The sequence below is a fragment of the Chrysochloris asiatica genome, unplaced genomic scaffold (assembly GCF_000296735.1).
Source record: "Chrysochloris asiatica unplaced genomic scaffold, ChrAsi1.0 scaffold00019, whole genome shotgun sequence".
Classification (NCBI taxonomy): domain Eukaryota; kingdom Metazoa; phylum Chordata; class Mammalia; order Afrosoricida; family Chrysochloridae; genus Chrysochloris; species Chrysochloris asiatica.
The window spans coordinates 5187333-5198612 of record NW_006408537.1 but is presented as its reverse complement, the minus strand read 5'-3'; the positions used below and the strand labels follow the sequence as shown (position 1 = coordinate 5198612).

At 35.0% G+C, this 11280-nt stretch overlaps 1 protein-coding gene across 1 annotated transcript in view; it reads right to left on the bottom strand.

Annotated features, from left to right (window-relative positions):
* The window catches only part of MLIP (muscular LMNA-interacting protein), a 346096-nt gene that overhangs the window by 58050 nt on the left and 276766 nt on the right, over nt 1–11280 (bottom strand). Inside the window, exon 10 of the mRNA XM_006835775.1 lies at nt 10900–11028. Coding sequence (XP_006835838.1) covers nt 10900–11028 — 129 coding nt within the window. The remainder of the gene's footprint in view (nt 1–10899; nt 11029–11280) is intronic.

Below are 11280 nucleotides of genomic sequence, written 5' to 3'. Positions count from 1 at the left end.
TGAAAATACCATGGCTTGGGTCAGGCGCACCTTAGTTCTCAAGCTGACATCTCTGCTCTTCAATACTTTAAATTCCTGTGCAGCAGATTTGCCCAATGCAATACATTGTCTGACCTCTTGACTGCTGCTTCTGCGAGTGATAGTTGATCCAAGAAGAATGAAGTCCTTGACAACTTCAATTTTTTCTCCATTGATAAAAATGCTGTTTATTGGTCCAGTAGTGAGGATTTTTGTTTTCTTGACATTGAGATGCAATCCATACCGAAGGCTGTGCTCTTTGATCTTCATAAGCAAGTGTTTCAAGTCCTCTTCGCTTTCAGCAAGCAAGGTTGTATCATCCGTATACAGACTGCTTACTTTCTAAATTTTTCTTTTAGTTGCTTGTCTTTAAACTTAGTTATTGTTGTAAAAACATGGATAAGGGATAAATGTTTAGAAAGGCATAGAAACCATAATTTTTCAGATACATCTAGAGCTAATGAAAACATATGTCCCTAAAATGAATATTTATTTCACTTTTCAAACAGGACTATGATTATGAGGTAAGACTATATGGAATAATATTTGGGATAAAAGAATTTCATAAATGAAGCCTTACCTCCTTGGTTTAATGAAATAGGGAACATTTCTCAATTAAACACAAACACACACACATACACAAGGGCATTTAATCGATTATTTAAGCAAAAATGTCACCAGATAAATAAACTATTAAGCTTTATTAGTCTTAGGTTCTAGGAACTGTAAAAGAACCAAGAAGTGGTCTAGCCCAGGGTTTCTCAACCTCTACGCTATTGATATTTTTGGGTTGGATAATTCTTTGTTGAAGAGACAGAGTCTGTCTTGTGTGTTGTAGGTTGTTTAATAGCATTTTGGCATCTATCCACTAGATACCAGTGGCACCCCCACAATGGTGAAAAACAAGAGTGTCTAGGGAAAATCGTCCCCAGTTGCCAACCACTGGTTTAATCCAATCTCCTCAATTCATCAGTGAGATTCAGATTCAAAAATACACTGAGATTCTCTTATGCATCAGGTGCCCTGTTAAGTAAATGTGTCCATGGAGTGTAAGAGCTGGGAACAGACCCACATTTCAGAAATCTTTCAGCAAACCAAGCTGCCATAGTTACCCTTCAGTTCAATTATACATCAAAACAAGTAAGTTCATCATATCTTGCCAAAATTTGGATTCTAAAAGTGGGGAGATGAAACTAGTTTATATGTTTGTTGTTGTTGTAGAACTGTCCCATGTGGTTTCTTAGGATATATATATATATATATATAGCTTTTATTGTGAATTGAGTGATAGTTTGGGAGAACATTGGTTTTGCACTCATCCTATAGTATTTTGTTTCATTGCAATGATTACTACCCCCTCCATGCATCAACATAACAGTATTTGCTTCTATTCCCTCTGTTGCTCTTTGTTTTGGTTTGTTTGATGTACACAAAAGCACTCAGGAATAGATCATTATTTAAACAATCAAAGGGCACATTCTGCAAGCCAGCCTCCGGGCCACCAACACACAGCCTTTCTCTTTCCATGAGTGTAGAGTCCTCAGCTGCTCTATCTCCATCATCTCTGCCTCCATCTCTGGTGTCGTTGCTTCTCTGGTTAGGGTTCCATGTTCAGGTAGGATATAAACTTTATGGGAACAGATTACTAGATATTTTCTACCACAACCTAGTGGAAGATTCAAACCACCAACCTTGTGGATAGCAGCTGAATGCTAATCAGCATTGTGCCACCAGAGCACCTTTGTTGTTGTTGCTGTTGTTACGTGCCATCGAGTCAGCTCCAACCTATGACCTTACGCACAACAAAATGAAACACTAACTGGGCCTACACCATCCTCACAATTGTTGTATGCTTGAGCCCATTGCTGCTGCCACTGTGCTAATCTATCTCATTGTAAGTCTTCCTTTTTCGTTGACTCTCCACTTTAGTAAACATGATGTCATTTTTCCAGGGACTAGTAACTTCTGATAATATGTCTGAAGTGTAAGAGACAAAGTCTCATCATCTTGGTCACCTTGTCACCCTGTAAAGGGCCGAGCCTCAACTGCAAACAATTGAGAGCCTAATACTACTTGTTGTTGTTATGTGCTTGGAGTCAATTCCTACTCCTAGCGACCCTGTACCGGGTTTCCGAGCCTGCAAATCTTTACGGGCGCAGAAAGCCTCATCTTTCTCCCCGCTATACAGCTGGTAGTTTCAAACTGCTGACCGTAAGATTAGCAGCCCGATTTGTAACCACTACGCTACCAGAACTCCTTTAATACTTCTTAGAAACCACTTAAGATTGAGAAAACCACTTCTATTTTATCTGAATTTACTCAATAGAATAAATATCATACACTTACTCTTATTTGATGAAGTAAAATATGCTAAAAATTTCAACGTTATCAAGAAATAAGATAAAGCTAGTCTCTGGTAAATTGTTTATTTTCTTGGAGAATATAATTTCCATTCTTCAAGGAAAAGTAGGATTAAAATAATTAAAGATCCAAAGGCGAAATTGATACTTGAATGCGTTGGATGCAATAGATTAAATTCCATTTATGCTGTGTATATTTAGAGATTAGATTGCTGGTTTGAAAAATTCTAAAATCCGATCCAATCTCCAATCCCTGTTGAATCACCAGTCTTAAATTTACACATTTGTCAGAGACTTTACTTTCCATTCTGCTTTTGAAATACAGAAGAATACATTTCATTTTTTCCCCAAAAACATATCCTGTTTCTTTTTTCCATTTCCGGTTTCACTTTCTCAGTTTTCATTTTTCATAGTCTGGTCATGTCAAACCATCTTTCCTTTGTAAATGGAATTTTAAAAACTGTTTACTTCTCAGTTCTAGTTCTCTGCTTTATTTTCTCTCCCTCTGCATTCTGTTGGTCACTATTCTCATTCGGCTGATTTAGTTTTCCCTCTGCATAAAGTACCAGTTTTAAATTACTTTATCTTGAATCACAGAGAGAAAGAATAGGTTCACAAGTCTCTTCAAATAACTCCTCCTCAAACTTACGTATCTTGCTGTGAACGTCACATTTATCATCATGCCAAGTCTATTCTAGTCTGATCCACATTTTAAAATATGCAACAATCTTCCCAATATTTAGAGATTAGAAAATGTGACTCAAGCACATCAAATGTCACCCACATCAAAGAATACACCCAATATTTATTATGCCTTCCTCTCTATATTTTATGTTAATTTCACTTTTTATGAGTCAAAGAAAATATACAATAGAGACAAGAAACCCATAAGCCCCTCACTCTGGCTACATTTCTTAAGTATGTGGTAGTTGTTCCAACTCAGAGCAATTGCACTTACAATTTTCCCTAAAGCCTTTTTTGCCAGTTGTGGAATTGAAACACGTAGGTAGGGTGGGAAGAGACTACTGTGGACAGTGTCTTCAAAGAGGGAGTGACACATGGACTAGTTTTACCAAAAATATTTTATACCGTAGGAAAATCTATGCCAAAATAAATTATTGTCATCTCTAGATTTAGTCACAGGCTGATATTTTTGTGATGGAAAACATAAAAATATTTTTTCTTTACAAAAAAATATAAACTTGTTAGCTTTCTAATCTTTCAATTACATTTATTCTGGATATTATTTGAAATTCTTTTTACATTGTTTCCTTCTCTCAAATTTCTAATTGCTGTTGAATGTTTTTGGATGAAGTCAAACAGAATTTTTAAAAAATTGTTTTTAAGAGGATTTGTTTTTAAACTTGATATACTTTATGTTGGTGTTCTGGTACAATGCTGTAGGGTAATCACTGGACTGCTAGCCTCAAGGTCTGCAGTTCAAACCCACCAGTCACTCCTTGGAAACTACACAGTGGAACAGACTGGACGACACTTAACAACAACAACATACTATGTTGCTGTTGTTGTTATTAAGTACCATTGAGTCAGTTCTGACTCACAGAGACCAAGTATAGAGTTTCAGAAGCTGTAAATCTTTGTGGGAGCAGAAAGACTAATCTTTCTCCATCAGAGTGGCTGATGAACTCAGACCTCTGACTTTGTGGTTAACAGTCCAGTGCTTATCCTAAAGCACCATCAGTGCTCCAATACTTTATGTGAGAGGTTCTAAATAAAACAATGGCCAATCCCTCTATGAAAGGGACATCAAAGATTACCAAAATGTATAAAAACCTATTTGCAGAAAACTTTAAAATTGTTATTCCTAGCAGATTATTATATAGTAATTAAAGTGCTCAGCTACTAACCTAAAAGTTAGCAGTTCAAACATACCACATAGGAGAAAGCTATGGCATTCCATTTTTGTAAAGATTAAAACCTTGGAAATCCCATGGGACAGTTCTACCTTGTCCCAGTGGTGGTGGCTGTGTGTTGATGAATCTATTCTGACTCATAGTGACCCTGAATAGGAGTTCATGGGAGCACAGTGACTCCATAGGATAAGCACTGGACTATGAACCACGCACTCTGCAGTTTGAGCCTACCATTCGCTGCACTGGAAAACGGTGAAGATTTTCTGCTCCTACAAAGATTTACCACCTCTGAAATGTATACTTGGTCTCTATACAGTGTTGGTATGAGTTCTAAACTGACTCCATGGCACTTAACAACAATAGGGTTTCTGAGACTGTAAATCCTTCTCATCTTTCTCCTGTGAAGTGATTGGTAGATTCGAACTGCTAACCTTGCGAAGTTAGCAGTCCAATTCATAATCCACAGTGCTACCAGGGCTGCTTAAATCAAAACCACCTCAACAGTAATAGACTTCATAGACTGCACAGGGTAACTATGAGTTGAAAATTAACTTGATGCCGTGCAATAATGACAAGATACTACAAATTCACTATTTTTTAAATAAATAATGTTCCTAAGACCATTATGATACAAGTGGTCTACTTTGTGTGCTTGTGTTTTGTTTTGTTTTTTTAAATGAGTAAAAATCTTTTTAAGATTCTTGGCCCACATAGGGCAGGTGATGAAAGGAAGAAAAAGAAGTCTCCCTTAGCAATGCAGACAAGTGCAACAAAAAATTCTGACAGTATAATCCCTGTCTTCGAATCTTGACATTTACACAATATCAAGATAAAATAGGACAAAATTAAAAGTGAAATTCTAAGGTTACAGCCTAAAAGATAGAGCAGATATTTTCTCTAAAGGACAATTTTTAAAGGAAGGGAGGAAGGAAAGAAGGAAGGAGGTGAGAAAGGGAGAGAGAGAGGAAAGGAAGAAGGGGAGTATGGAAACAAAAGAAATAGTAAGTATAAAAGAGAAGAGAAAAACTCACAAGGATCTCATTACTTGACTAAACAAAATCAACATGGAGAAGCCACATTTCTAGTCATAACTCTTCCAACAGAAATGTAACATATCAATGAATTTCAGTTTCTCCTTCCTTTAAACAATCTGACAACCCATTGAATTATTTATAGACCTAAATTGTTAATTTCAGCATTTTAAACCACAAAAAAATTTTTAAATAGAAGCTTAATAATGATTTAAAAACACTTTTATGACAAGAAAAATGAGCCATCATAATTGAGAAACAGTAGGCTGAAAAGGAGGTAATTTGTGGCAAAGTCACAATCATTCAGCTTAAAGACCATATTATTAATTTTACCTTATAATTAAGATGGATATTTGCCCTGTAGTATTAACACTTGGTTGATATAAGAATGCACAGTTTTTAAGTCACAGTTGAAATGTAACCTGATGAATCACTAGATCTAAATCTGAAAGTCACCCACATGATGATTAAAGTGGAATATCAAACACCCTTTGGTAAGGAAAGATAGCAAGTTAGATGTGCAAGTAAATCATATGAAAAGAAGGAATGAAATTACTACAATGAAGCAAATCCCCTATAATTATTCTTCCATGCTCTCCATGAGATGGTAAGAGAAAATTTTCCAAATGGTCATTTTCACACAAAAACATGTTCTCTCTCCGTGAAGCAAGTTAAGGAAAATAAAATGTAAGAGGCATACATGCTGGGAAGTCTTATTTCCCATTAAAAAGAAAAAGAAAAGCATTTCCTGGAAAATCAGATGAAATGACAATATTGTTCCATTAACTTGATCCAAAAAATATTTTTTTTTATATATGCTTCTCAAGGACTTCCAGAAGGTAATGTCATATCTAATAACTGGGGTCGAATTACTAATTTACCAAGAAAAGAGAGAGAGAATATTTGACATACTCCATATACAATTGTTTTATAACAAACTAAGAATATTCAATGATGAAATCGCCTTTATCTAGTTAGATATATTAAACTAGCATCTTTATTCTTTATTCTATCAGTGAATTGACTTTCTGAGTCATTCTGTCTTCTGGATGCCCTTTTTTTTTTTTTTTTTTTTAAGTTTTCTAGGACTTCTAATACAACATTGAATAGAGCTAATTAAGTGTAGGCACCCTTATCTTTGTGTCTAATGTGTATCTCTTGTAGGTGACTTATTGATGGCTCATGGTTTTTTTTTTTTTTTTAAGTTTTTATTGTGAATTCTGTTTTAGTTTACATGGGTGAACATTATCTTTACATTCATCCTATCGAATTTTGTTTCATTGAAATTATCACAATCCCCTGCATGCATCATCAAACAACCAAAGAGTACTCCCCACACCACACACCTGCGCCCTGGCCGCCAGCACACAGCCACTCTCCCTCCCTGAATCCAGAGTTCAGCAGCTCCTTCTGTCCATGTTGTCCTCTCTGCCTCCATCCTTAATGTCACTGCCTTTCAGGACAGGGTCTTGCACTTCACTTTTCTGCTTTGATGGTTATAGGGATCTCCACTCCTGGACTGCAAAATCAGCCACTCCCCTCCTTTTGTTACCAAACATTTACATTTACTTTTCCAACACTCACTGTCAGACCTGAAAGCAATCATTTCCTATTGAATCACAGGAGTCCTTTTCCCCTCATCTTTTATCAATCCCATTCAGATTGGTTGGAAACAATTCAGTGGAGATTCTACCTCATGTATTCTACCAGTATCCTGTGGAGCTAGGTTCCCTATTGAAAGTTTGTAAACCAGTCACTTTTTGCCTTTGTAGTTGGGTAGCCAATATCTAAGTTCCCCATTCCTGTCGACCCTGTGTACCAAGCGGATGGGAATGATCCTCAATGTAGAGATTTGTCCACTCCTTTGTCATACTGCATCCACAAGCATAGGACAAGTTCATCCACTCTTAGTAGGTTACGCTTGCTTTTTGTTGTTGTTTTTCCTCTTCTTTCTTCCTCTAGTCATGCTCTGATCATTCAGCCATTGATGCCAGGTCAAATGGGTACTATCTGCAAGTGTGGGTGTTCTTGTGCATCTCCCCTCACTTCATATCAGCTAGATACTTCACATTCCATTCTAGTCCTCTGGGGCCACATCCCTGCCCCTGGGTCCAGGAGTCCCCTGGTCCTGTCATTCTGCTGGTTAACCAGGTCTCACTGGATGCCCATTTGGCCAATCAATTTGGATAATTAGTTTCCAGCTCTGCCTTCAATTATCAATAAAAATATCATGTTTCACAGCACATCACAACAGTTCTAAGTTCACTTGTGAATTTTAAGTATATTTTGTAAAAACATTAAAGGATCACAAAATTGTTATAAAAATAGGCTTACAGAAAAGCATAGCCTTCATTCTGAAGAGTTTTTGTTAAAAATCCATCTAATATAAAATGATGATTCCTGTCATATGTCATTTTGATATAAAGCTTGTTGATTAATAAAGTATCCATTACTTGATTATGTATTTGGTTTCAAACTTTGCTTTTAATTCCCGGAGACTACTTCGAGGCAAATTGTCAGTTCATTATCAGTTCAACAGGCTGCTCAGTTGTACCTTTTTGAGTTACAGTAAATACATTTCTGTCTGGTCTCATCAATCTTTAGTGTCTGACATTTTGTAACAGAGAGTTTTGAAATCATATTTTATGGCATTGAAGCTGCTAGGGAAAATTTATTGATTTAACAATCCCATCCAACATATCCTGTCATGTGGAACTGTCCCCAGTACAAGGCAGATTAGTGAATATGAGCTGCTTCAATTTGGCCCAACTATCTGGCTAAAGAATTTTCCATTACATGGGTGGGTGAGATCAACTGAGTTTGGAACCATTCAATTTATTCTGTGGCACTAGTAAAAGAGAACACAATAGTAACTAGAACTGAATTTGATTTCACTCTCTTCTGTTGCAATTCTGATGAAGTAGCAATGCTGAGTTGATAAATTGTTTTTGCTCTATTTTTTTAAGTAGATCTAAGCATCTCATTTTGTGAGCTGTTTTTGGTATCAGGAATATAAAGTTCCTATGAATCCATTGTAGATTCTAGACACAATGAGATGGTAGTTATAGCTCAATCTAGAGAAGTCAGTTGATAGTATGTGTAATGTCCGGGGTGTGCTGCGGTCCTAAAGTTTTCTCTCTCATGCAAGGTCAATGAATAAGGCTAGGGAACATTTAGAATTTGTTTGTATGTAACATGCTAGATTGCTTTCAGTTTTACAGCCTGAAGACTCCTATTCCACACTTTAGTTGTGATACAAATAAAATAAAGTGACTGAAAAATATATAAATCAGAATATGTCTACAATAACTTCACATTTGTAAAAGAGATCAAGGTAACCAAATAATTATCTGGAAATATATAGATTTCTCTTGTAATACAACTCGAGATTTAAAGTTGTTTTATACTCAGAAAGGACACCAAAAAGCAATGCTTTCAGTGAAAATTCCCTGCACTTGGAGATAGAACTTTTTATTTCTGAAGACAATAAATGGTGATAAATTATAGGTAGATTAACTTAACATTCTATAAAGAATCTTGTCTCAAGTAAAACACATAAATTATACTAATATAAAATAATGCAAATGTAATTTTCCAGCGGTAGGTGATAGTTTCAAGAATGTTGCTTACATGGATAATATATGTGAAACTTATTTTAACTCTTAGCATTTTGTTTTTCATATAATCACTAGATTATCTTTACCAATTTATTATAATGAGCCCATACTGTTAAAAACTTCACATTAAGCCTCTGAAATACTAGTGTCATGTAAGCAACAGCTATTTAGTAAGTGTTTTGTATATGATAGAGATATGCTTCCCTAACAGAAATTTTCATTTCTGTTATGTGTGGAATTAGTGAAGACAATCCTATATATCAATAAGATTTCTCTATTTAATTTAAATTAAGGCAACATTTTATTCCATAAAATGAAAATAAGTCTCAATTATTATTATCAATGATTTTTAGCTCCTGTCTTCTAAAAAAATTCAAAATTATCACAATTATAGCAGTCTTCACAAAGTAAATATAGATTAATAGAACATAATTATTTCTTCTACATTTTATAAACATGAAACTATGGCTAATCCTGAAAATACATTTATAATGAGCTTTTCCTAGGCCATATAAAGATTTCAGATCTAATCATGGTTGTTGTTGTTGTGGTTAGCAGTCTTGTGATTAGCAGTCCAGTGCTTGACCTACAGTGTCACACCTGGACTCCCCAGTCTTGATTAATAATACATTTTTTAGTAGTCTGAATTTTAGAATTTAAAAGATTCTTAATAATCACCTAATTTGAATGTGTCCTCTTATAGATTCAGAAACTGAACCCTAAAAAGATGAAATCACTTACCCAGTGTCATAGCGCTAACATGTGACAGACAAAATATTTCTTGTATTTTATAAATATGAGTTATTTATATTTTCAAGAATGTTGTTAGTTATCATTTTCAAACTAAAATGTAAAAAGATCACATTACCTTAAACTGCTTTATAAATCTACTTTATTTTAGATTTAAAAAATGTAGTACTCTTATGTGTCCTGAAATATCCAGAAGAATTTCAGGATTGCTCATATTACTCATTCATGTAATAATGTTTACAATATTACATAGTCATGGTGTGGCACTATAGGATAAGCACTGGACTGCTAACCACAAGATTGGTGGTTCAAAGTCACCATCCATTCTTTGGAAACCCTATACATGATCACTGAGTCTGCGCCAACGCAACAGCACTTAACAGCAACAGTAACCTGCCTATTTGTTGCACTTTAATTAGGCAAAGAAGCATGTAGAGTTTTACTTTGAAATAACTTATGACATTTTGTGCTCTTTACATTTTCCCCAAATATCTTTACAGAATACCATAGACAGACTGCCATTATACCACCTCAAACATATTGAATATATAAGGATAATGCAGTGTACATTTCTACACATAAACAAAAACGAACAACAAAACCTTAATATGACTTGAACTTCTGCCGCTTAACTAGTATTGCTCTATCTAGGGAATCTTATTGTCTATATTGTTGTTGTTGTTGTTGTTGTTGTTGTTGTTGTTGTTAAGTGCCGTCAAGTCGATTCCAACCCATAGTGACCCTGTATAGGGTTTCCAAGGAGCAGCTGGTGAGCTTGAACCACTGACCTTGCAGTTCAAATGGCTTTACAGTCTGGCGCATTAACCCACAGCGCCACACCAGGACTCCATATTAGGTTAATACAAATGTGAAGGACTTTAGTGAGCTCTGACTAATCAACTAAATTCCAAACATTGTATCTCTTCAAAAGGAATCAGGACTTGAGAAAAAAATAAAACAAAAACTCTACATTCCCCATTCAACCAGTAATTTCATAAATCTTTATACAGAGTAATTTCTTGATTCCAAAACAAAACAAAATTGTTTTTAAAAATTATTGATATGCTTTAAAATATCCTGGGAATTTATGAGAATTCTTTCTTGTTGTAAAAAAAATTAATATTTTTATTACCAAAGTACTATAATGAAATGGACTTTTAAAAATACATGTTATCTTTACAGAGGAATCTCCATATTTTATTCAAATCATATATCAAAATGTCAATTATTTTCTCACGTGTCTGCTCACCTGATCAGAAGAGAAGTCACTATCTTCTTCCAAATATTTACTGAAAGGATTGGGTTCGTAGAATTCCTCATCTGTTTTCAAGAATATTTTGGACTTTACAGGTGCTGGGCGAATTACTCCAGGCTTAGTCTTCATCAAGCAAAATTAAAAGAGACAGTGATAGATAAATAAATACTATTAAAATGAATGCATATATGTATTAGTAAGTCATTCAAATGTTGCTCTCACAAAAAAATTATATTTATTTTTAATTTTAAAACGATTTTTCAAATACAAAAAAAAATAGCCTAAACATCACATTCTTTTAACTGTTGTTGTTGTCAGGTGCCATCGAGTCGGAACCGACTCATAGCGACTCCATGCACAGCAGAACGAAACAAT